This window comes from Chelonia mydas, chromosome 3 (assembly GCF_015237465.2).
Source record: "Chelonia mydas isolate rCheMyd1 chromosome 3, rCheMyd1.pri.v2, whole genome shotgun sequence".
Taxonomy (NCBI): Eukaryota; Metazoa; Chordata; order Testudines; family Cheloniidae; genus Chelonia; species Chelonia mydas.
In genome coordinates, this window is record NC_057851.1 from 43,447,167 (window position 1) to 43,473,891 (window position 26,725).

The window sequence follows — 26,725 nt, forward strand, 5'->3', positions numbered from 1 at the left end:
ATTCCAGTCCCTACTCCAAAACAGGTCACCCACATCCCAGGAGAATGCCTTGATCGCTGATTCTTATTACCCATGCCCATTCCCAGTTAGGTTGCTCATGGGTGTGTTTTGGGAAGATGCTCTGAATATATAGGCAGGGAAGGTGTAGTTTGAGAATCCCCTTAGGGCTTAGGTGTTATCTAGCAATAGGCACCTAGGGGACTTTGCCAGCAGAAATTTAGGGCACCTCCGGTGTTAGGCAGCAGCTTTTGGGGAGGTTTAAAGGTGTTAAGTTCCTCTATGGATCTAGCCCGTAGTCTAGCAACAAGATTTGTCTCTTGTACAGTTACAAAGTTAGCCCTTGGAGTAGCAAGAGGAGCTAGCAGCCCCCTCCCCAAGTCCTTGTTTTTTTCATTTTATTTACATGGTACATTTAGCTGCCCTCCTTTATATGCAGAGGAAACAGTGTAGCAAAGTAATCAGTCAGATCTAACCCTCTTGAAAAGACCACCAGCAAAGAAATAAAACCAACCCCTTTATGTTCCCTGTATTCATTAAAGAGGTCATTGGCAGACTGGAACTTATTGAAATTAGCCAAGGCTCAAGTGTAGTTGCTGAAAGGATACTGAGTGCACTTTGGGCTTGTCTAAATGGCTTTCAGCCCTGGGTGATACACCCATTAATGATTCTTGTCAGGCCCAGGGAAACCTCCTCTTGTAGCAAGTGCTCTCCAGTGTCCAGTCACAGCATAACCTGTGCACCTGCCTTAGGGTTCCCAGAAATAGTCCAAACAACCTGAGTAGGAATAGCCCTTGCAGGGTTAGTTTATTACAAAGGAAAGCTCCAGCATCTCTCCCCACACTCAAGTCCAGGTGTCGCACTGGCATATCTCATTATGCCTCCCCTCAGCTTTCAGCCCCCTCTGGCTTCAGCTCTCCCACTCAGAATCAGCAGGCATCTCCCTTGGCTGCTCTCAGACTGCAGCCCTCTCAGGCCATGGTCTTCTGGTTCAGGAAGCTCAGCAGGCTTTGCCCTCTGCTGCTTCCTGCCCATTCCTTCCTCCTTCCAGGGAGGGGCTGCATAGCTTTCTGCAGGTTTTCTCAGGGCAACTCTCTTCTGTACCTTCTGTTTCTCCTGTGTTCAGACAGCCCTCGTCTGCCCCGTCCTCCCTCTAGAGCCCAGGTGCCCTCTTAAGCCTAATTGGAGATCAACTGACCAGACACACATGCACTGGCTTCTTCCCTCTTCAAGGGATGTTGCTGTCACAAGGTGACACTAACAGTTCAGAGGCCAGCAGCCATCACATCTCTCCCTCCACCCACCATCTCTTCAAAATGGACTAGCAGTGGGGAACTGAGCTCATTGGGAAATAGTAACATCCTCCCCTCGCCCACCTTGGCAAGGTGAGGAGTCAAGGATGACATGCAGCATGGCTGGCTGTTCCTCCAGTCACCCATCTCCCCTTCGAGTTGCCTCATAATGAGCTGGGAATGTGGTAAAAGAAGAGCATAAACATCTGCCAGCTCCCTTTGCTGCTCAATCATGTGTTGTATTTAATTAGTTTGGCATATTTGCCAACAAAACATTTAAAATGAGAGTTTAACCCAAATTTTGAAAACTTCAGAGATTCAAATGGTTTTTCCTTTCTGCTTATAAAATACCACTTACTGTAGAGTTCTGAGCTCAGCATATTTCCTTGTGTATGGGAAGTACTTCATGCAGCAGAAAAGGTATTAAAAGCTTTCAAGGACATTGGGAGCACCAGTGTGATCAAAATCCAACCGCCATGAAATACTAATGGAGGTAGCGTGGTCCAGCGGGTAGGAAAATGGAGAGGGAATCAGGGATCGGGCGCACCCACTTTTCTAAAGCACTTCAAGAGGTACAGCTGTGCGTACTAACTTACATATGTTATTAATAAATGAGCTCCAACAGAAAGCAATGAGTGTTTTATTTCAAGTAAATGTATCTTCCAATTACAAGATTATTTAACACGTTACCCTAGTCTACAATACATTGTAATCTAGTTATAGCTATTGCAGTGACATTTTTAAAGTGTTATGTTTCTGCATGCTAGCATTTAACATGTCTTGCTAAAAACTTTCAAAATCCAGTTTCACAGACTAAAGCCAAGAAGAGCCCATTATCATCTAATCTGACTTCCTGTATAGCTCAGGTCATTAAAAATTTGAGTTATGTGAAGTTTACAGCTATATTAAGCATGGCTGAGCTACTATACTGTTGGTGCAGTGATTTTTAGTAACCACATAGTGATTAGATGTTGAATATTTTCTTCACCTGTGCAACGCTCTTGTCATCTGCTGGTGATTTCCTTTGGCTACCAGGCTGCAAGAATTTCTTAATTGTGGGGATGTTGCTTATTCTTCCTTTAAAAGCCTAAAAGAAGAAGCAGTAAAAAGCCTTTCAGATTAAGGAAATGACATTCAACTTCATAGATTAAAATTCACAATGTATTTAACAAAAAATTTGCATGAGCAAAAAAACACACAAAACAAAACAATTGGTAGCTATTTGTGGCCAGATTTCCAGAAGAGGTCAGTACTAGAGCTGGCCAGAGGATGACCGTACATTTTTGTGGCAACTTTCAAGGTTTCAAAATTTGTTTTGTTCCAGATTGTAACCTTTCTAAGGTGTTCACACAAATGAAATTGTGTTAATGTCTGTTTTCAATTTGGGGAGCAACAGCATGTGACTGCATGGTGATTTGGGCACCAGCCTAGGACCTAGAAGACCCAGGTTCAAGTCCTTGCTCTGCTTTGAGTTGGTCAGAGCAAGGACTTGAACCTGGGTCTTCCACATCCCAGGCCAGTGCATGAGAGTGTCTCCCTCTAAAAAACCGTCTTCATCAAAATTGAAACGTCTCTCTTAAGCATTTTGGCTTCAATGCAGGGGTTTTTTTGCTGAAAATGTCCTGAGCAGCTCGACTCTTTCCACAGCATCTCCCACTGAGAATAATGAGAGCTCAAGTGCTGCAGTGGCTCCAAGGGCTTAAACATCAATACTTTACATTGGGCAACAGAGTCTGAATATAAGTGTATGTTCCTTGGTGAGATCAGGCGATTCAGTTACCTGTAACTGCGGGAATGGGGAGAGTATATCAGACTTGCACTCTTCTGCCATTAAAATGGCCTCAAGCAGATGGACATCCGCCCAGCTAAATTGGTTACCAACAAGAAACTGCTGGCTATGCTCCTTTAAAACCTATGGAAGATGAGAAAACAGAGAGGTCTTAGGGGTACAAATGGGAAATAGCTTACTTACTTGGTTAAATATGGATTTGTCAGGACTAGTCCAAGCAAGACGTCTGAGGTGATAAGTAGAGGATTATGGGCCATCAGAATGCAAAGTCATTTAATTCAAATTGGGTCCACGATTCAGTGTATAACCTCTCCTAGGTCAGGATAACTGCAGGACTTCAGTCCCCAAGAAGGAGATTCATGGCAACGGTGCAAACAGAAGGGGATTATTTGTAGAAGTGGTTAAGAAATAGCCTGATTTTGTAGATTTCCAAAAAAACATTTGATAGTGTAGCTAGAGAACCACCATAGTAAATAGTATGAATCTATGGAGTCTCCAACAAAATCATCAAAATTATTTAAAACTTGCATCAAAACACTCAGTGTGAAGCGAAGATAAACCAGGAGCTAACAGACTGGTTTAATGTTAACATTGGTCTCAGACAAAGTAATACCTTGTCCCTCATCTTGTTTGGAGTTGCTATTGAATTTAAGTGACAGATTGTCACAGTATGGAAATGAGCACTGCATGGATAAATGGCAAGCTTGGAGATTTAGACTTTGCAGATGACATCCGTCTTCTAAATAAGACAGCTGAAGATAGACAGCCAAAGACAGATGGTCTTGCAAGTTCTGCCAAGCAAACAGGTCTTATCACTAAATCAAAGATGGAAGTTATGAAAATTAATTTACCTACAATGATTTTCTGTACTTGGAAGGTGAAGCCTTAAAAACAGTCAATAAGTTGACTAATCTAGGCAGTATCACTCCCAGTACTGGTGACTGTGTTTGAAATAGAATCCAGAATAGGTTAAGCAAGTGTTATATTTCAAAGTCTCAAGTCCAATGTGGTTAACAAAACAAACTTAAGATCTTTAAAAGCAACATCCTAAGCATCCTCCGAATGGAGAAGAGTCCATCCAATGCAAACTGAATATCATTCAGTGCAGATGTATGTGTAACATATTCAAAGTAAAATGGACTAAAAATAAGTAATGAAGAGATCCTAGAATGGGCACAACTAGCTACAACAATACAAGCAGAAAGGAAGAAGAGCTTGACTTATTTGGGAAACCTTGCCCAAAAGGAGGTTACCTAAACAAGCACTATTTGGCAACTCTGGGCAAGAGTGAGAGAGGCCAACCTAGAGACACACTCCATAGCATCATAATAGCTGAAGTGGCATTATTACATCTCAATAAAAAAGACCTGGAAAAGTGAACCCAGGACAGGGATGACTTGTGCTGTTTGACTTCGAATGTATGCAGCTGATGGTGCAGGAAGAATGATGAGGATGGTGATGACTGAATTTCTTGCATATTGTAAACACTGATTTTGCTTGTGCAAATCTGAGGTTCTGCTGAGGAGACATCAGGTGAAGCTGCATAATTGAGGTTTTGCATTCTTACTGACAAATCCACCCTTGGGCATTTCTGCTTTACATGTGACACTTCCTGTACAACTCTCTTCCAGTCAGCTCTCCATGAACTCCTGCTGTGTGCATATTTTGTACAGTGCCCAAAGATTTTAGAAAAGGCTGCATATTTGTCTACAGCTCAAGAGTGAATAAAGAGATAGAACTCATGTACCAAATCATGAAAAATGTACTCAGATTTCCTCATTACTCCCAAGGTGACTTCAATGGGAATTTTAGTAACCATGACTAGGGCCCTACCAAATTCACAGTCCATTTTGGTAAATTTCAGTCATAGGATTTTTTAAATCTGAATTTTCACGGTGTTGTAACTCTGGAGGTCCTGACCAAAAAGGGATTGTGGGGGGTGACACAAGGCCATTGTAGGGGGCTCACGGTATTGTCACTCTTACTTCTGAGCTGCTGCTGGTGGCAGCGCTGCCTTCAGAGATGGGCAGCTGGAGAGTGGCGGCTGCTGGCTGGGAGCCCAGTTCTGAAGGCAGCTTCACTGCCAGCATCAGCGCAGAAGCAAGGGTGGAATAGTATGGTACTGCCACCCTTACTTCTGCCCTGCTGCTGGAGGTGGGTCTGACCCAGCCCCAGGAGCAGCCCATGCAGGGGAAGAGGAAGTCCTGTCCCTCTACAACCTGGCTGGGGCTAGCAGCTGGAGCCTGGCACATGGTAAGAGCCCCCAGCCAGGGCGCCTCCAGCCCTGCTCCTCTAAAGCACTTGGAGGTCAAAGGGGCCTCGAGGGGGGGAGGGGATGTGTGGGGGGAGGGGGGACCACAGCACCCTAAGTGGTCGCCCACCCGTAATGCTGGCCCTGCCCTCCCCCAAAATGATGATCCCCATACCATGCCACCCTCGCTTCTGTGCTCCTGCTGGTGGGAGCGCTGCCTTCAAAGCTGGATGCCCAGCCAGCCTCCACTGCCCTCTGGCCACCCAGCTCTGAAGGCAGTGCAGAAGTAAGGGTGGGAATATCACGACCCCCCCTACAATATCCAGATTTCATGAGGGAGACGAGATTTCACGGTCCGTGAAACATTTTTCACGGCCGTGAATTTGGTAGGGCCCTAACCATGACAAAGGGACCCTCAATCCTAGCTGGAGCCACTAGGAGCTATTACAATACAAATAAATAACAGTTTTTCCTGAGTAAAGATTGTAGGATTAGCTATTAACACTTCTGAATCACAACTATATTTAATTCAGAACAGCAGAAACACTTGAACTTCTTGGAAAAATATACCCTCATATATGCTCTCAGGACTGTATCCCAGCCATTGATGTGTATGCATATACCACTATGGTGCTAGTGAAGAGTCAATATCACTGTGTTACCATGGTCTAAACTACTTTAGAAGAGCTGGATTCTGCCATCCCTGCTCACAGTGAATTGCATCCTACTCTGTGAGTGGTCCTACTGAGGTCAATGGGGGCTCTCCGTGCCAGAATCAGCACCAGGTTGTTTGGTGGCCCCCATTCTATGAGGTTTCCCCGAGCGGTCCTGCAATCCTACAACTCCACCTGCCCTGAGGACATTTCCTCCTGAGCAAGGGAAATTTCAGCAAACACCATCTATACAAACTATTCTTCTCTATGATCTGTCATGTCTGAACTGTTGCCTCACTGTCACTTACCTTTTCATAGACTGGGAAGTATCTGGTTGTGGCCCTCTCGATGATTAAAGCAAAATTCTTCTCCTTTGCCTCGGGTGGTTGGAAAGGGAGAAACATGATCATTCCCATCAGATCTGTTGTTCCTTCCACGTACATATCAATCCTGAAACAAATGGTTTTTATTTTCCATTTAGAGGAGTCCATTTATTTCTGAACACTTGACTCTTGTCCAGTCAGCTTGTTATTTTATTGTAGTGCAATGGCAGCAGTACTCAGGAGGCTAACTCAGCCACTGCACAACAACAAAATTGATTTGACCTCTTGATCTTTACCTGTGCTATTAGTAATACTTTAGACTAGAGGTTCTCAGTCTTCATTAATATGAGATCCATGCTATGAAAGAGAGATTGTCCCTGTGGCAAGAACAGCAATAGTTTACATGAAGAGTAATATTAGGAACTTATCTATGTATTTTTAGTTGTGCTATTCAAAAGCTGTTTACATTTTGAAATTCAAAAAAAACCCCCCAAAAAACAGGAAAACCAGCTACAACCACAGCTACACTGCTGGTCAGAAAAACTTTTTGAATTTTGACAATAAATGGGAATTTTGGAAGAGGTTTTCACCCTTTGTTTTCTCTCTTTCAACAAGCTCCAATTTGTAGCAGATTGTTTTTTGTTTTTTTTTTTTTAGTAGCAGGAAATACAGAGGCACCAGCAAGATATATACATATATAACCAGCAAGAGCTCTACAGAACATTTTGAGAACCAGCACCTTCGGTTTTTGACAACAATAATGCTGAACAGGTAGCAAATGGTGGAATCTAGATTTACATGATCAATCCTATTCTAGTCAAGGGTAGAATATAGCCTTCAGAATTGTTAATTTGCTGGTAATGATGCTGAAAGAATCAGAGCTGAAAATGAGTTCACAGGGCAGGGGAGGGTTAGGGGGAAGGCTCTCCTGGTAAAATGAACACATTTATTTGTATATAATACCACAAACACTGAACCCCATAAAAGGATTCCCACTGAGTTAATTTTCAGGAGAAAGCACACTTAATATGTTCTCTCAACACTGATGTTTTTGTTATGATTTTGTTAGGAGGGGTGGACAAGGAAAATTTCATTGCTCACATGTTAAGCTATAGCACAGCAGTTCTCAAACAGTGGGTCAGGACCCCAAAGTGGGTCACGACTCAATTTTAATGGGGTCACCAGGGCTAGCTTAGACTTGCTGGGGCCTGGGGCCGAAGCCAAAGCCCAAGGGCTTCAGCCCTGGGCAGTGGGGCTCAGCTTACAAGCTCCCAGCCTGGGGCTGAAGCCCTTGGACTTCAGCCCCCCACCCAGGGCAATGGGGCTTGGGATTTGGCCCCCCCACCCAGGACAGTGGGGCTCAGGCAGGCTCAGGCTTCGGCCCCACCTCCTGGGGTTGTGTAGTAATTTTTGTTGTCAGAAGGGGGTCACAGTGCAATGAAGTTTGAGAACCCCTGCTAATGCTGTGAAACTAGAATTCTTACATACAATGAAGTCCTTGTCTAAGCAACAGAGTATCCGAAAATTGTTTTGCTTTAGGAGATTGTATAGTGCATATGTACAAACAACAATCTATGGTAATTTTTAAAGTGAACAGAAGTTTTCAGCTGAAACTGGTTGTTTTTAAATTGGGCCAACAGGCACAAACACACCCCGGGCTTCGTCCAAAGATTAAGTCTCTGAATCGTTATCATTAAATAGGAAAGAAATCAAAGTAAGTACCAAGGCATATGAGGCCTTTATTATTATCCCATTAAGGATTGGAAATTGCCTCAGGAACTTAAGATGCTTCTGGTCTCTATATAACTTAAGAAACTCTGTGGAGAGCCTTAACAGTATCATCAATTTGTTCATGTTCATCAACAGTCATAGGGAACAAGTATTTAATCATGGGCTCTTCAATTTAGCAGAGAAAGGTATAACATGATCCAATGGCTGGAAGTTGAAGCTAGACAAATTCTTACTGGAAATAAGGTGTAAATATTTTAACAGTGAGAGTAAGTAACCATTGGAACAATTTACCAAGGTCATGGTGGACTCTCCATCACTGGCACTTTTAAAATCAAGATTGGATGTTTTTCCAAAGGATGTGCTCTAGGAATTATTTGGGAGGTTCTGTGGCCTGTGATATACAGGAGGTCAGAAAAGATCACAATAGTCTCTTCTGGCCTTGGAATGTATGAATCTACCAAGTAGATAATGACCATGAATCAAAACTCTGGATTTGAGACATCAGTGGTGTTTGGACAGGTTTATCATTTTAATATACATGCGGGGGAGAAGGGGGTTAAATTTCAAAGCAGTATTCTTCTTTATCTATTTCAGGCAAATGTTCAAATAAAGATAGTGTATATTAATAAGGGTCGTGTTACAGTACAGTGCTCTCTCCCTCAGGTCCTTCCCATAGAGGTTGTGTTTCCCTGCTATGTAGCTGAGAATGGCTCTGGTCTGCACCATCTTCATCCCGTCAATTTCCACCATGGGCACTTGTTGAAACAGCAGGGCTCCATCTTTGGAAAGGAAAAGAAGTTAAGTCACTCAGTCCTCATAAACTGTTGTATCACTGCTTGGATCTGAGAGAAAACGCCTTACAATTTACATGGACATTTCCAGTTATATTAGAGAGATCCTAAGCTTCTATTGCCAGAGTAAAGGAATATGCAGTACACCTCTCACGCAGGCCATATCACATTAGAGAAGTGGTCTCATGAACAAAACTCCCCTTCCATTGACAATCCAGATTAAGCCAAACAGAAGAAAGTTGTTCTTAAAATATGACTGTCCAGACCGTGGCTCTCAACCTATTTACCAATGTGGGTTGCCTGTGCAGCTCTCTCTGTGTTATGTGGGCCGCATCAACAATCGATTACACACACACACACACACCAACAATCGATTACACACACACACACACACACACACACACACACCCTGTACATCTACAAAAAAAATAAGGTTTACTATTTGTAAAATGACAGCAATACCATGCAAATCGATATAGTACCTTTCTTTTCAACACTGGCAAATATCTACCAAGAGCATTTTAAATTAGCAAAATAAGTCAAAACATCAAACTGTTAAAATTAATTAATTTACTGAAAGGGTGGCATGGCATGATATATTGTTACCCTCACTTCCGCTCCGCTGCTGGCAGCATAGCTGGGCTGAGCGCCTGGAGAGCATGGCTGCGGAGCCTGTCTGCAAAGATGGGGAGCCCTCCACCCAGGGGCTGCCCCTACAGCCAGGGAGTGCTCCCCCCTCATCCAGAGCCCCCAAACACTGGGATGGCAGACATGCCTGCCCTCCAGAGACAGGGTGCCCTGTCCAGGGCAAAAAGGCCCCCCCAGGGACTGCCCCCATGCACCCAGCCCCCACCTAGGGACTGCCCCCCATGCACCTGCCCCAGCCCCCCCAAGGACTACCCCACAGCACTCAACCCGCTGCACCCAGGGACTGTGCCCAGTATCTAGCCCCCATCCAGAGACTGTGCCCCAGACATCTAGAGTCTGTCCCCCATGCAGTGGCTGCACCCCCCTCCCTGAAGCCCTAGCCCCCTGCACTCCGTCCCAGCGCCCCTGTCCCACTCTCCCTGTGGCCCTAGCCCCTGCATCCCCCCTCTCAGCACCTGCTGTCTACCATCTCACCTGCATGTAGTTCAGCTTGGCAGCCCACCCTGCCCCTGCAGTTCTAGTGCCAGAGAGCCTGCTCCAGCCAGGGTCACCGGACTCACAATCCTACTAGGGTACGAGGGGGGAGCTGACACCTGGGCCTGGTCTCGCACCACCCCATTTTTGCACCCCCGGGGCAGGTGCCCCTACTGCCCCACCCTAGTTATGGCACTGAGGATGTCACACGGGCCACAGCTGTGTACTGATTGGGCCGCAAGTGGCCCACAGGTTGTGAACCACTGGTCTAGACACAAACTTGCACCAGTTTAAAAACTACATCTTTAAGGGTATGTCTACACTACAAAATTATGTCGAATTTATAGAAGTCAATTTTTAGGAAGCAATTTTATACAGCCGATTGTGTGTTGTCCCCACTAAGTGCATTAAGTTGGCGGAGTAAGTCCACACTACCGAGGCTAGCGTCGACTTTCGGAGTGTTGCACTGTGGGTAGCTATCCCACAGTTTCCGCAGTCTCCGCCGCCCATAGGAATTATGGGTTAAGCTCCTAATGCCTGATGGGGCAAAAACATTGTCACGGGTGGTTTTGGGTACATGTCGTCAGTCACCTCTCCCTCCATGAAAGCAACGGCAGACAATCGTTTTTCGCCTTTTTTCCGTGCAGGCGCCACACTGCTTTCAGCAGACAGTGCAGTAGGACTGCTAACCGTTATCATCCACCGCTTCCACTGCCACTCTGCTCTCCTGGTGGTCTCGCATGGCCGCTTCCGCTGCAACTCTGCTCGGCTGCTCTTGTCTCGCCATAACACGGCAAACATGCAGCCCACTCAGCTGTTGTGTCCTGGCAGCAGACGGTGCAGTCGGTCTGCAAAACTGGTCATCCAACCACTGTTTCCCCTGCAACTCTGCTCTCCTGCAGACGCCATACCATGGCAAGCATGGAACCTGCTCAGATCACCGCAGCAGTAATGAGCATTGTAAACACCTCGCTCATTATCACGCAGTATATGCAGAAACAGACCCTGCAAAAGCAGGTGAGGAGGCGATGGCAGCACGGTGATGAAAGTGATGAGGACATGGACACAGACTTCTCCCAAAGCATGGGCTCCAGCAATTCGGCCATCCTGGTGGCAATGGGGCAGGCTCATGCCATGGAATGCCAATTCTGGGCCCGTGAAACAAGCACAGACTGGTGGGACCGCATAGGGTTGCGGGTCTGGGATGATTCCCAGTGGCTGCGAAACTTTTGCATGCGTAAGGGCACTTTCATGGAACTTTGTGACTTGGTATTCTTGCACTTCAGGGCAGGGGAAAGCAAGCTGAGAGCAACCCTCACAGTTCACAAGAAAGTGGCGATAGCCCTCTGGAAGCTTGCAACGCCAGACAGCTGCTACCGGTCAGTCGGGAATCAATTTGGAGTGGGCAAATCTACTGTGGGGGCCGCTGTGATCCAAGTAGCCAGCGCAATCACTGAGCTGCTGCTATCAAGGGTAGTGACTCTGGGAAACATACAGGTCATACTAGATGGCTTTGCTGCAATGGGATTCCCTAACTGTGGTGGGGTGATAGACGGAACGCATATCCCTGTCTTGGGACAGGAGCACCAAGGCAACCAGTACATAAACCGAAAGGGGTACTTTTCAGTGGTGCTGCAAGCACTGGTGGATCACAAGGGACGTTTCCCCAACATCAGCGTGGGATGGCTGGGAAAGGTACATGATGCTCTCATCTTCAGGAATTCTGGTCTGTATGAACAGCTGCAGCAAGGGACTTACTTTCCATACCCGAAAATAACCATTGGGGATGTTGAAATGCCTATAGTTATCCTTGGGGACCCAGCCTACCCTCAATGCCATGGCTCATGAAGCCGTACACAGGCACCCTGGACAGTAGTCAGGAGCTGTTCAACTATAGACTGAGCAAGTGCAGAATGGTGGTAGAATGTGCATTTGGACGTTTAAAAGCTCACTGGTGCAGTTTACTGACTCGGTTAGACCTCAGCGAAACCAATATTCCCATTGTTATTACTGCTTGCTGTGTGCTCCGCAATACCTGTGAGAGTAAGGGGGAGACGTTTATGGCGGGGTGGGAAGTTGAGGCAAATCGCCTGGCCACTGATAACGCGCAGCCAGACACCAGGGCAGTTAGAAGAGCACAGCAGGGCGTGCTGCGCATCAGAGAAACTTTGAAAACCAGTTTCATGGCTGACCAGGCTACAGTGTGACAGTTCTGTTTGTTTCTCCTTGATGAAAACCCGCCCGCTTGGTTCACTGTACTTCCCTGTAAGCCAACCACCCTCCCCTCCCTTCTTCGATCACCGCTTGCAGAGGCAATAAAGTCATTGTTATTTCAAATTCATGCATTCCTTATTAATTCATCACACAAATAGGGGGGATAACTGCCAACGTAGCCCGGGAGGGGTGAGGGAGGAAGGGAGGAGGGAAGGACAAGGCCACACTGCACTTCAAAACTTATTGAATGCCAGTCTTCTGCTGCTTCGGCAATCCTCTGGGGTGGACTGGTTGGGTGCCTGAGGGGCCCCCCACCGCATTCTTGGGCGTTTGGGTGAGGAGGCTATGGAACTTGGGAAGGAGGGTGGTTGGTTACACAGGGGCTGCAGTGGCGGTCTGTGCCTTTCCTGCACCTCAACTATACGCCGGAGCATATCAGTTTGATCCTCCAGTAGCCTCAGCATTGCATCCTGCCTCCTTTCATCATGCTGCTGCCACCTTTCCTCTTGATCCCGCCATCTGTCCTCGCGTTCATTTTGTGCTTTCCTGGACTCTGCCATTGTCTGCCTCCATGCATTCTGCTGGGCTCTTTCAGTTTGCGTGGACTGCATGAGCTCAGAGAATATTTCATCAGGAGTGCGTTTTTTCGCCTTCTTGTCTGCACTAGCCTCTGGGATGGAGATGCTAGTGGCAGCGTTGAAACATCTGCAGCTGATAGATAAAGAACGGATGTTGCTTGAATGCCAGCAAACACCGGGACCACACGCTGCCATGCTTTCTTATGCAATGATTCCAGACTATGTGCTACTGGCCTGCCGTGATAAAGTGTCCTACCATGGAGGATGCAATAAGGCTGCCCTCCCCAGAAACCTTTTGCAAAGGCTTTGGAAGTACCTCCAGGACAGCTTCATGGAGATGTCCCTAAAGGATTTCTGCTCCATCCCCAGACATGTTAACAGACTTTTCCAGTAGCTGTAGTGGCCGCAAAATCATCCCAAGTCTTCAGGACAAAGTAATCATTAAACACGCTTGCTTTTAAAGCATGTATTATATTTACAAAGGTACACTCACCAGAGGTGCCTTCTCCGCCTTCAAGGTCCGGGAGCCCGGGTTGGGAGGGTACTGTCAACAGGGTGATAAACAGTTCCTGGCTGTCGGGGAGAACGCTTTCTCCGCTTGCCTGCTGTCCGCTATCTCCTCATCATCATCTTCCTCGTCCCCAAAATCCTCATCCCTGTTGCGTGAGACTCCCTTGCAGGAGTCCACGTACAGGCGTGGGGCAGTGGTAGGGGCACCCCCTAGAATTGCATGCAGCTCATCATAGAAGCAGCATGTCTGGGGCTCTGACCGCGAGCGGGCGTTTGCTTCTTGGGTTTTTTGGTAGGCTTGCCTGAGCTCCTTAAGTTTCACGCGTCACTGCTGTGGGTCCCTGTGATAGCCTCTGTCCTTCATGCCCTTGATGATTTTTTCAAATATTTTGGCATTTTGTCTTTTGGAATGGAGTTCTGATAGCACGGATTCATCTCCCCATACAGCGATCAGATCCAGTACCTCCCGTTCGGTCCATGCTGGAGCTCTTTTGCGATTCTGGGACTCCATGGTCACCTCTGCTGATGAGTTCTGTATAGTCACCTGTGCTGATCAGCTTGCCACGCTGGCCAAACAGGAAATGAAATTCAAAAGTTCGCAGGGCTTTTCCCCGTCTACCTGGCCAGTGCATCTGAGTTCAGAGTGCTGTCCAGAGTGGTCAGAATGGAGTACTGTGGGATAGCTCCCGGACGCCAATACTGTCAAATTGCATCCACACTAACCCAAATTCAACCTGGCGATGTCAATTTCAGCGCTAATCCCCTTGTCGGGGAGGAGTATAGAAATAGATTTTAACAGCCCATTAAGTCGACAAAAATGGCTTCGTTGTGTGGATGGGTGCAGGGTTAAATTGACCTAATACTGCTAAATTCGACCTAAACTCGTAGTGTAGATCAGGGCTAAGTTAAATCAGTGCAAGTTTGTGTCTGGACTAGGCCCTAGACTCACCGTTGCGTAACTTTTCTAAGTCTTCTTTTGTTTCCACATACTCTTCTTCAAACTGGAAAACAGAAATAAAGGGGGTTGATTGCTATATTTCATGGATCATGAATGAACAATTAGTGGATATTCGCCTTTGGGTAATTTATTTAAAAAGCAGCTGATGCTACATGGAAAATGTTGAGAAACTACAAGAGACAATTCTGCCTTTATGTTTCTTGCCTTGATTTAAAAAATAAAAATAAAAGACATTTGAATGAGAATAGGATCTTTGTTGCTCCATAGCTTGTTCTCTAGCAGCTTATCTCCCACAGTAACATACATCACTGCAAGTCATAAAGAAGATTTTTCACTTCAAGTGTTGAGAAGCCAAAGAGGAAAATGAATTCCTAGGAAATGACAATAATTTCAAGCAAATATTCAGCACAGAAATTAAGCCATATCATGCCACACTTTTGCTTGATGTGAATCAAGGTAGCTTTGTTGACTTCGGGAGAACTGTGCTAATTTATACAAGTTTGAGGATCTGGACAAAAAGTATACAAAATTATCTCTAAACAAAATGTTTTTCAAAGTTATTCATATGGTGTGACTGGGTCTTTAAAGCAAGAGTAAATGAGAGACAATTGCAAATAGCAATCATTCAAAAGAAGCTGGAGAGATTCCTGACTTTGATCTTCAAATTAATTTTTCTGAACAAGACGACAGCCAAGGATAGTTTCTCCTTGGAAACAGAAACCCTTGTTATTGCAAAGAATGAAATGAATACATTCTACAGGACACGAAATGCCAGTTTCACTAATATCCTTGCTGAATATTATTAGGACCGTGTAAGTAATATAGGACAGCTGACATGCAGAATTTACATCCAGCTTCGTGACTCTTGTACACGTTGGTGTAATCACTTGTGTGTTAGGAGATTGTGCTAATAACTAGTCATTAGTCATATTTTCAAAATAGAACAGTCATTTCAACCATTGATTAATCTGATCACTTTATGAGAAATACAAACCTCAACCCCAGCTGCTGCTAACAGCCATCGGATAGATTCCATTTTACCTCTTCCTTTAGTGTAGTGCAGTTTGGGTTTTCCAGCCATGTTTTCAGATTTCTTGTTGCCTGACAAATAGAGCAAAGGAAAATTATTTTAAAAGGAAGTATTTAATTTCAAGGGGGGATTTTGAATTTTACGTGCCAATGCAGTAAATATTGCTGAGTGTCTTGCAATGGAGATGCACATGAGGAAGAGAGAGGTAATCATGACCTAAATATCTGGGCTTGAGTCATACAAGCCCTCTATGGGCTCAGTGGAGAAAGAGTACCCTCTGTCTGTTTATTGAATGGAAGAGCGAACTGTTTTATAGGGAATTATGGAGCTAATGTTGAACTAGCATTGTCTTATTGATCTGCTTTTTTAAAATTATGATTTATTAGGAATAAGGCAGCAGTGACAGTTTTTATGCCTCTGTGACATTTGGGGATGCAATCTAAACCAGCAAGTGGTTATACCACCGTCTGCCCTACAACCCTGGGTGCATTAAATGCTCTACTGGTGCGGTTTACAGCCCAGACACCAACAGCTAGCAGACAAGGAGGCAATCCCCAGAGCGTCGGTATACTTTGCAGATCTGATTCAGCACCCTGACCCCAGCAGCGTGCCTACCACACATCAATCCCATAGGTTAAGTGATACCAAGTAGAAGTAATAAGGGTTAAGAGAGGGTTACAAACAAACAAAAGTAGGAATGTGCTTCTAAGACTAAAACTTAATTTCAGCCAGTTACAATCTTTGCCTAAGCAGGTTTTTCCCTATAATCAATTTTATACATGGGGGAAAATCTGCACCACTGCGGGCATGCAGAATTCATGTCCCCTACAGACTTCTTTGCTTCCCTGGATAAAAAATGACTTTCTGATGGGGAAGCAAAGGGAAGCCACAAGACCATTCACATGCCCCTCCACAGCAGCACAGACACGTCCTTTTGAACGCCCAGAAAGGGTGGGGGGGGGGAGGGACAGAAGGAAGGGATGCTCACGCCAGGGCTGGGTCACAGCCACCTGGGGCTGGGTCACACCCACCCCCATCCACCCAACCCCCATGCATTTGGACCTCTCCCATGAGACTCACCCCCCCCCCCGCACCCAGAACTCCCCCCCCACCAAGCCCCCTGCACCCAAACCCCAACCCTGCTGAGCCCCACCTGCATGTGGTCCTCCTACTGAGCCCCAACCCCCCTGCATCCAGACCCTCCATATCCAGAACCCCCCCAAACCCTCCCACACCCAAACTTCCACCCTACCAAGTCCCACCCCCCTGCACCCAGAACCCCACACCAAGCCCTCTGCACCTGACCCTGACCCCTGCACCCAGACCACCCCCAGCTGAGTCCCCATCACTCAAATCCCCACCCTGATGAGCCACACCCCTTATGCACCTGGACCACCCTGAATGAGCCCACACCCAGACCCCTACCCCACCAAGCCCCAAGCACCTGGACCCCCTGCTGAGCTCCATTCCCCGCATACGCAGACCCCCTGTTTAGTCCCAACCACCTTCACCTGTACCCCCCTGCAGAGTCCTATTGACCCTGCACCCAGAACCCCCCCAACGACCACCTATGCCCCCAGACCTCCCACTGAGCCATTCGCACCCAGATTGCCCACATAGAACCCTCTCACCCCACACCTGGATCTTGCCAGGCTGAGTCTGCCTGCCCACACCTGGTGCCGAGGAGCTTAGACCCCGAGGTGTTTCTGGGGCAGGCCCAGCCCTTGCGCTGTGTCAAGGTTGGGTGCAGCCTCACCATCAAGTCTGTGTCCCAGGGAGGGCAGGGGGCTGCAGAGTAATCTTCTACCTCCCTGTAGCCAGTAGCCTGTGCTCCCCACTGCTGGAGCCTCCACATTTATTTATTGACAAATAAAATTTGCAGAATTTTAAAATATTGTGTGCCAAATTTTTATTTTTGGAGGGCAGAATTTTATTTTATTATTTTTTTTTTTTGGTGCAGAATTCTTTCAGGAGTAGCAAACATGACAAGAATTGCTGACACGGTAGTGAACCACAGATGGTCCTCTGTGTTACAGCCACCCACTAGTGGAAAAGTCTCTAGACTGAAGAAGAACTGTAGAGCTTAAGTATCTGCGAGATTATTTAAATACATTGAAAAAAAATAATTTTCAACTCAGCCTTCAGCGCTCACTTTGACCTTATATCCTGAGCAGATCTGTAGATTGTACTTAGATAAACTACTTAGTCCTTCAGGCTCCAGCCAAAGGCCAATCAATCCCCTCCTGGGATCTAGGCTATCCAGTCTCAGCCACCCAACCTATAAGCCAGTACCTGATCCAACAATGTTTAGATGTGGCTTTGGGACTGGGCTGTGACCCTTTTGGTCTTGCTCTGTAACTCTGCATCTTTTTCACCAATCTGTTCTACATCTACAGCTAAAGCAAAGGCAGCTGCATACACGGTCCCCACCATTTCTATAAACACCAACTGGCAGAATACTTAGGACACCTATGCAGGGATGGCTTCACTCACACCCTGTGGTTCCCTTTTGTCTCACTTCCCATCCCAGATATCACCAAGGGGCAGCACTGAGCCTACAATGCTAGTTTCAGTAGTTTCCAGTTTTGTTAACAGTGCTCATCTCACAGCAGCCTTTGCATTTTGCTGAGTCTCCTCTCCAAGGACACAAAGGAAAAGATCTGGAACCCTTGAGGAGGACTAGCCTTAAGGCTGAGGGCAAACTCAACACATTGTACGCAAGGTAAATGAATTACTCCATTGTTAGAGACAAAGTTTAATTATTTATGGAACAGCTTTGCAACAATTTTTCAATCTCTTATCAGGGCCCAAAGGTTAACTCTGTAGCAGAGAATCAGAAAAACACCAGTGAAATAGAGGTCATGAACAAAAGAGTGCATGCCAGTTGGGTGGTGGAGTCTTTTGCATCATTGGCTGTCCCTACCCAAGTCTCCCCATTGGATGTTTTCCTCAACAATTCCCAAATTAATGACTACTGCAATCACTACAAATTTTGCCTGAGTAAAGACAACAGAATTTGGCTCTCTCTCCCAGTTTCTATTTTGCTTCTCATTCTGCTTTCTGTCTTTTCCTCTGCTGATACCCTTCTTTCCTGTTTCCTAACAGCCTGCCTGAAACCACACACACCCAATTGCTTCTTCCCTACCCCCTCTCCTAGGCCCTAGATCCTCTTGTTCTCATCCACCCTGCTCACAAGCACCCAAGGCTTCACTGAGCAGCAAACTGAAGCTACCAGAGGGCAAACTGTACTTATCAGTTGAGCTCTGCCCCTATTTGCCTCCATCTGTTCAAATTTGAACAACAAAATGCAATTAAGAGATAGAGCATTTACAGTTTGTTCATTTCAATCCCTCCTTCCCCAGGAGTAGTGAAAGGGAAGTCAAATTAACACTTAGACACAAAAGCATGTTAATATCAGCTGGCTGCTCCACTCAGAACAGCTGGGGAGTGGAACAGAGCAGTGGGAAAGAAATCTGAGCTGAAAAAGAAGTGCCTGTACTTACACAAGCAGTACGTACCCAATCCAGTTTCCTGCAGGGAGAAATCAACCTGGAGACGAGTCTATTTGCAAGGGGCCTATGTCAAGGCAGCTTTGGAACACACGGGAATTATGCAAATTGTTCTGAGATTGCCCCACTCCATGATTGGTTTAGGTACGTCCAGCCTGCACATCTGATCATGGCTTATAGTAGCAAGGGAGTTAAGTGACTCTGTAGCTACATTTTGTGATGGATACATGTTTTTAAAACATTAATAATGTAAGAGAAGTTAAACCATTGTTAAGTTGCCTCTGACTTGATAATAAGATACTAGACATAACCTTTATATTTTGAAAATCTCAGGATTTCCTATCTATTCTAATGCAATGTATTTTCTGTCTCAAACAGCATTGCCAGACTCTCAAGGTCCCAGATCCCACTCTGATTGTTAAATATAATTCACACATACTTTTTTGTTTAACCTGATTTAGGTTCTGATCCTGCAATAAGCTCCACACAGGTGGGCCCCCATTTATACAAAGGCCATTGCATGGCCTTATTCCATCTTTCTAATCAGATGGGGTGTTCAGAGTAGCTTTTATATTGTAATGCAGTATTCATTTAACAAAGCCTTATGAGGGCTGTTCTAGCAGATTGATCACATGGCATACATCCCACATTAAATCAAATCTGACTCAGTCTAGAGATGTGTGAACCAGTGAACTGGTCTTTGCTGGGACTTGGACCAACAGGGTTTGGATCCAGACCACAAAGTGCCCTAATAGGATCAAGGGTAAATTACCTCTGAAGGTTTAAAATTTACAAGTGGTGATAAAATCTTAATCTCTCTTCAGATATGACTAAGAGCTAGAGCCATACTCCTCCCCAGGCCAAGCTGCACAGCTCCATGTCCCAACCCTGCATGATGCTGAGCCCCATAGAGTCAGTGGAAGTTGAGGGTGCTCAGCCCCTTGCAGGAGGCACTCTGCGCCACTCAGTACCAGCTGCCAAATGAAGAGTCTAGCTTTTCATCCATGTAAATCTAGCCTTTTGCTTTCACGGCAGCCAAAATGTAGTTCAGCAGTGCACAGGCGACCCTATCTTTTCATGGAGAGTAAAACACCTGTTAGGTCAAACACCCAGAGGCAGACAAGTTAAACCTAGTGCCACTGCAGACAATCCTAGACATGTCTGCAGAAAAGAACTATCAAAATGTAACAAAGTTAAACAATTCACACAGTGCTGCAAGTTATGCAAAATAAATTGTCCTAAGGCCAGATAGCAATTTGGGCTACATGGCTGTGGGGAGTCTTCAGAGCCCAAACTGCAACTTCAAAGCGCTCTCTACACAGCTATTTTTAGAGCCCGAGCATGAGTCAGTCAACCTGGGCTGGGTGGCTCACTCCCACAGGCTCCCAAATGCTGGGTAGATGTACCGTAAAAGTTCAGATGCCTGTGTCATGCCTAAACCCCAGGCCAATCCACAAAGCGGGGAAAGAGGAGCAGGCACCTCCAAGACACAGGAAAAACAACTACTGGCCACCCCTCCCACCAGCAAAAAGGATCCTAGTGATGACTATTGCGGATTATTACTAAAATTAGTGAGAGAACCATTTCCCCCTTCTCCTCCCCCCATCCCATTTTTATGTTATTTTATCATTTGTCTTACTTTATCCTAACACAGTGCCACAGTCCACATCTCAGGCATGTGAACTGTGAGCACTTTAATGTGTCCCAAGTGAAAAATACCATGGCATAGTAAATCTTTTGACCAATATAAAAACTGTCCAAGTGGCAACCCTAGATAACCACCTGTCTCATCCGTGGGGCCCAATGCAATAGATGTGCTCAGAGTATGCCTAATGCCACACAAAATGGCAGGGTCACAAGGGGGCAGCCTCTTTCGCAACATTTAGCCCAGGGTACTCCACAAGGATGTGGGGGAACCCTGGTTCAATTCCCCCCTCTACCTGATGAGGTGATGGGATTTGAACAATGGTTCTCCAGCTCTTGGGTGAGTGCTCTAACTACTGGACTATGGGATGTTTCCTATTTAAATTGCTTTACTTTAATTAATAACTGATAATTATATATCAATTGGATCAGAGTGAGAATCACTCTGTAGCCTAGTGGTTAGGACACTCACCTAAGAGGTGGCAGATACCTCCTCAGATCCTTTCTCCTCAGTGGGAAGAGGAGGGAACTGAACAGGGGTGAGTATCCTAACTGCTGAGGTAAAGATTAAGGGAGGAGGCTGCTTTCTTCTCCCCACCCCAAAACTATTTTGTATAGAGTTAGGCAGGCAACTAACTCTCTCTTGCAAGAGAGTTGCTAAATGGCTAAGCTGCCAGACTCCCAGTCATGGATCGCAAACAGAGATAGGACCCTCCCTCGAGCCTGGATTTAGGCACCTAACTCTATGGGAGGGGTGGGATTTAGGACACATCCATCTCATTAGCAAGCATTTCCAATTGGCTATTTTAGGCTATGTCTACACTTAAAATGCTACAGTGTAGACACTCACTACAGCAATGGGAGAGGTTCTCCCATCACTGTCATTAATCCACCTCCCCAAGAGATGGTAGCAAGATTGACAGAAGAATTCTGTCTACACCTGGTGCTAGGCTGGCTTTTCACACCTCTGAGTGCCATAGCTGGCTTGACCCAACTTTTCAGTTTAGACCAGCCCTTAAGCAGCTCTCTGCCTAACATGCTGGCTCTTATTTATCCATTCTTAGGCTGCTGTCTCCATAGGCGCACACATAGAATCATAGAATATCAGGGTTGGAAGGGACCTCAGGAGGTCATCTAGTCCAACCCCCTGCTCAAAGCAGGACCGATCCCCAACTAAATCATCCCAGCCAGGGCTTTGTCAAGCCTGACCTTAAAAACTTCTGGGAAGGAGATTCCACCACCTCCGTAGGCATTCCAGTGTTTCACCACCCTCCTAGTGAAAAAGTTTTTCCTAATATCCAACCTAAATGTCCCCCACTGCAACTTGAGACCATTACTCCTTGTTCTGTCACCTGCTACCACTGAGAACAGTCTAGAGCCATCCTCTTTGGAACCCCCTTTCAGGTAGTTGAAAGCAGCTATCAAATCCCCCCTCATTCTTCTCTTCTGAAGACTAAACATCCCCAGTTCCCTCAGCCTCTCCTCATAAGTCATGTGTTCCAGTCCCTAATCCTTTTTGTTGCCCTCCGCTGGACTCTTTCCAATTTTTCCACATCCTTCTTGTAATGTGGGGTCCAAAACTGGACACAGTACTCCAGATGAGGCCTCACCAATGTCGAATAGAGGGGAACGATCACGTCCCTCGATCTGCTGGCAATGCCCCTACTTATACATCCCAAAATGCCATTGGCCTTCTTGGCAACAAGGGCACACTGTTGACTCATATCCAACTTCTCGTCCACTGTAACCTCTACGTCCTTTTCTGCAGAACTGCTGCCGAGCCATTCGGTCCCTAGTCTGTAGCGGTGCATTGGATTCTTCCATCCTAAGTGCAGGACTCTGCACTTGTCCTTGTTGAATCTCATCAGATTTCTTTTGGCCCAATCCTCCAATTTGTCTAGAACCCTCTGTATCCTATCCCTACCCTCCAGCGTATCTACCACTCCTCCCAGTTTAGTGTCATCTGCAAACTTTCTGAGTGTGCAATCCACACCATCCTCCAGATCATTTATGAAGATATTGAACAAAACCGGCCCCAGAACTGACCCCTGGGGCACTCCACTTGATACCGGCTGCCAACCAGACATGGAGCCATTGATCACTACCCGTGGAGCCCGACAATCTAGCCAGCTTTCTATCACACTTCCCTACCAAGGGCGTGCCCAACCCCCCCCCCCCCCACCACCTAGGTCCTGCCCCCACTCCACCTCTTCCCCCAAGTGCACTGCATTCCTGCTCCTCCCTCTCACACCCAAAGCCGACCTGCACGCCAGGATACAGCAGCAGGCAGGAGGCGCTGGGAGGGAGGGGGAGGAGGCCGCCGGCGGGGAAGAGGCGCTGCGGGTGCTAATTTTTCTACACAGGTGCTCCAGCACTGGAGGACCCTCGGAGTCAGCGCCTATGCCCGTCTCTCCCCACGCACTGTATACCAAGCCTAGACACCTAACTCAGGCTTTGTGGATCCCATTATTGTTCCAGTGGTTTTTTTAGACATCTGAGCATTGCCACACCTAAGTCCCTTTATAGAACAATGTCTTAGTGCTAGCTTAAGGAGCAAGAATCAAAGAAGTGCAGGATTGGAAAGGACCTCGAGACGTCATCTAGTTCAGTTCCCTGCATTCATGGAAGGACTATGTAATAACTAGACCATTCCTGACAGGTGTTTATCTAACTTGTTCTTAAAAACCTCCAAAAGAAGGAAGCAAACATGTCTCATAAGGGAGTCAAAATGCCTTCTGGGGCAGTACAGCTCATGCAGCTCTCTTTGCTCAGGCCTGAAGATAAAGTCACAGTCTAGCTCCAAAACCCTTAAAGTTATTTATTTAGTGCCTAACTCCCTAAACTTTGAGGAATGGGGCACCAAATCCTTAGTGTTAAATACATACACACACTCTCCAGCAAGGTTCAAAACATACAGAATGGGCATTTATGACTTGGTTGATGTCAATGAGAGTTGAGTGCTCAGCATCTCTGAGGATCAGGCCCTTAACTGGATGCCAAAGTGTTAAAACAGGAAGAACAAAACTCTCCTGGGTGAGTTCAAACAATGGAATTAGGAGCCTAGACTAGTTCAAAGAAAAAGTTAGGTACAGGGACTACAGCTATTACATTACTGAACTCTGCAGATATAACTAGAGCTTATGAAATCACTGCGTGCTTTGCTAGTTATGTAGTCTGACAGGCTCTTCAGCTAACAGCCAGAAGGCTGAAGACAACAGTAAACAAAGCAGCAAACTTTTTGGAGTAAAGGGTCGGTTTCAATGTCTTTCCCATTTTGGAAAAAGGTTTCAAAATTGTCAGTGTCCCATTTTGACATTTTTCAAAACAAAAAGGTGCATTTTTCAGTTTGAAACGACATTCTGTTTAGAAATCTAAGTTTACCATAAAAACAAACCAAAATGTTTCCTTTCAGCTGATCCAATTTCCACAACCCAACCCAACCCCCTTTCAGATTTATGGTTCATGAAAAACAGATGTTTGACTGTGCCCCGATTTGGGACTAGAAAAGTTTTGAAACCTCAAGAATCCATATAAACAGGGTTGCCAATCTTGGTTAGCCCAATTCCTGGAGGTTTCATCACATCACATAATCTTTAATTAAAAATTAAGTTTTAATTCCTGCAGACTCCAGAACAATCCGGGGGGGGGGGGTGGCAACCCTACTTACAGGAGAGGGAAGGCACTTCCTGCCCAGCGCTAGTGGGATCACGGCCCAGCCCACGCCCGCACAGCAGGGTAGCGGGGTTGGAGCAGACAATCGCCCTCTCCAGTTGGAGGCATCTCTGCACCGAACCCTCCCTGGGGCTGCGGCCTGAATCCACAGCCGGGCTCAGAGCTCAGCCCGCACCCTGTGACAGGCTGCCTGCGCCCCTCGCTGGGCAGCGTTGCCTCCCTCAGCCATTTCACCCCTGCACAGTCAGTGCCAGCTAACACCGCCTGCGCAACAGCAGCGCTTCCCCCAGTGACTCGGGGCCCTGCCGCCCCTCCGAGAGGGCGCGGAGGGAAGCTGACTCCCGCCCCATTCCCACGCCGAGCAAAGGCTGGATTCCCCCTGCTCTCACACCGCAGGTGCACTCACTTTGCCCTCACTCAGCCAGCAACACAGTCACCTCACCGACCCCTCTGCTCTTAGAGAGCCCCAACTGAACTCCCGACTGGCCCCACGCGTTACAGCTGCAGAAAACCCAGAGTCAGCCCCGCCAGCACGCTGCGTACCCCACTAACGCTACCCGGGAGCAGAGCCGGTACCTGGCGGGTTCGGAGCACTGATCTCGGACTCCTGCCTCACTCCTCCTCAGACACAGCCCGTGACAGTGTGGCTGCCTTCAGCCTGTGTCTGGCTCCACCTCCTGAGGGCCCTATGAGGAGGAGAAGCTCCCACCGGAGATCAGTTTTCTCTGGCTTCATTTCCAAGTCTCTGTCGCCCAGCAGTGCAAGGGGGAGGGAGGCTGGCTGTGGCTGCCTTCAGCCTGTGTCTGGCTCCCCCTCCTGAGGGCCCTATGAGGAGGAGAAGCTCCCACCGGAGATCAGTTTTCTCTGGCTTCATTTCCAAGTCTCTCTCGCCCAGCAGTGCAAGGGGGAGGGAGGCTGGCTGTGTTTTGTTCCAGGAGATTTGTTTGTTAACAAACAAACAAACAAAAATGAATAAGATGTTTTTCATGCTGCTGGCTTCTGACTCCAGGCCTTGCTTGGTTCTGACTCCAGGCCTTGCTTGGTTTGAGAAACTGAGTGATATTGAAGCTTTGCTCCAAAATGTTAGTCAGACAAATGCAGAGAGAACAGGTGCTCTTGGATTCTGAGGAACAGCCGGATCAAACACACTGGTGGCCTGGCTTATATTCTGTAATTGTCAGGTTATTTCCCAACACAGTTCTGTATTATGAGAATGTTCTTTGGTCCTGTCTACCCAAGCAAGGCTACCAGCGCCCGGTGTCTTGTGATAATCAAGGAATCAATTTTATAACAGTCTCTACTGTGCGCACACACAGTCAATCTGGGGCTAAAAGCCACCCTTCAGTGTGAGAGACCAACATGGTAACATGGATATATAAACTGTGTGTATGTGTATATATATATGGCAAGGTATACAGAGTCTGGGTTTGGTTCTGGACATTAAAACCAGAATCCTAAACTCATCAGACAGCCCATGCACAGGGTGAAAACCCCACAGTTTACCCCCCATTACTAATCATGCTGCTTCCTTCTTCCTGTACCAGACACCTCAACTGTTCCACAATCTATGCTGTTTTATCTAGAGCAGATTTTGGCATTTTTTCACCTCCCTGCCTCTGTCCCCCTCTCTTATTCCCTGTTAAGCTCCGTGTTGCCACCCGTGTCCCTCAGTCTGCCTACCAAGCCTATCTAGGTTTTCATAGTGCATTCATCTGTGTTGATGGATGCTCTGGATGGGATGTGCGCCTGGGTGCTGGTGCAGCAGAAGGAAAGCTAGGAGCTGCAGTAGGGTATTGGAGCTGGACACTTGGGAGCAGCTCTTCAACAAATGCTAGAACAAGATGACCCAGTGGCTGTTGCTACAGTAGCCTGTTGCTCCATGGGCAGAGTTGGGGAGGTGGGAGCTTGTGTATTATTCTTCAGAGGAATGCTCTCTGATAACAGTACCTAGAACCCATTTCCAAATTAAGGTCATGGGCAGCTAAGGGGAATCATATCACTCAGGGGAGTTGACTAATGGCCCTCACCCCCACCACTTTACTTTTGCTGTAGTTAGAAATGGTAACAGAGGTGGGTTCCTTTAATGATCCAGAGAGCCCCCTGCATGATTCAGGAGCATTGCATTGCTCTGTCAGAGAGCTAACAAGGGCACAACTCCTTGCTCAAACTTCAGTCTTCTTCATCAATTCAGGCAGAGGTTTCCAACACAAGCTTTTGACAAACAAACAGTCACACTGCAATGAGCACCTTACAAATCTGAAACCAGTAAGAGGGATGTGAAATTAGTTGTCACTAGTGATTAGAAACTTTTGGCGGGTATATGAATTCTGGTTAATACACACACTCTGCTGCAGAATTCCTTTGATCCTCCTATCTTTATGTTGGAAGCCAACTAGTTTCTAAAATAGGAAATGCCATGCAGGACCACCCTCTATAAATATTAAAATCTGACAATAACTCTCAAATGGTTGTCAATGGGATTTTTATTGCCCTGAACTTGTTCTGCTTCAAATGTAAGGTACTAGTTCTTTACTAAATGACTTTGAAAGAGGATTAGGTATTGCAGATATTCACTGTTTGTATCAAATACAAATTTATTTATTTATTTGTCTTGCTAATATTTCTGTATTATAGCTTTTTCACATTACTTCATTTTTGAAC

The 26,725-nt window shown here is 46.4% G+C and overlaps 1 protein-coding gene across 5 annotated transcripts; it reads right to left on the minus strand.

Moving 5' to 3' along the window:
* Positions 1–1,913: 1,913 nt before the first annotated feature.
* Positions 1,914–24,787, minus strand: LOC102932275 (glutathione S-transferase). 5 transcript variants are annotated; one of them, XM_007055055.4, is made up of 7 exons: positions 24,641–24,787; positions 15,204–15,310; positions 14,201–14,252; positions 8,683–8,815; positions 6,291–6,432; positions 3,070–3,201; positions 1,914–2,376 (listed from the first exon to the last, which is right to left on the minus strand). In XM_007055055.4, the coding sequence occupies exons 2-7, from the start codon at positions 15,288–15,290 to the stop codon at positions 2,254–2,256; spliced, it is 669 nt and encodes a 222-aa protein (XP_007055117.1). In that variant the 5' UTR covers positions 15,291–15,310; positions 24,641–24,787; the 3' UTR covers positions 1,914–2,253. The 5 variants fall into 5 exon arrangements, with proteins under 5 accessions (XP_007055117.1, XP_027673230.1, XP_037750131.1 ...); XM_027817429.3 differs by having other exon boundaries at positions 15,251–15,310; positions 24,641–24,702; XM_037894203.2 differs by lacking the exon at positions 24,641–24,787 and adding an exon at positions 24,060–24,189.
* Positions 24,788–26,725: the final 1,938 nt, after the last annotated feature.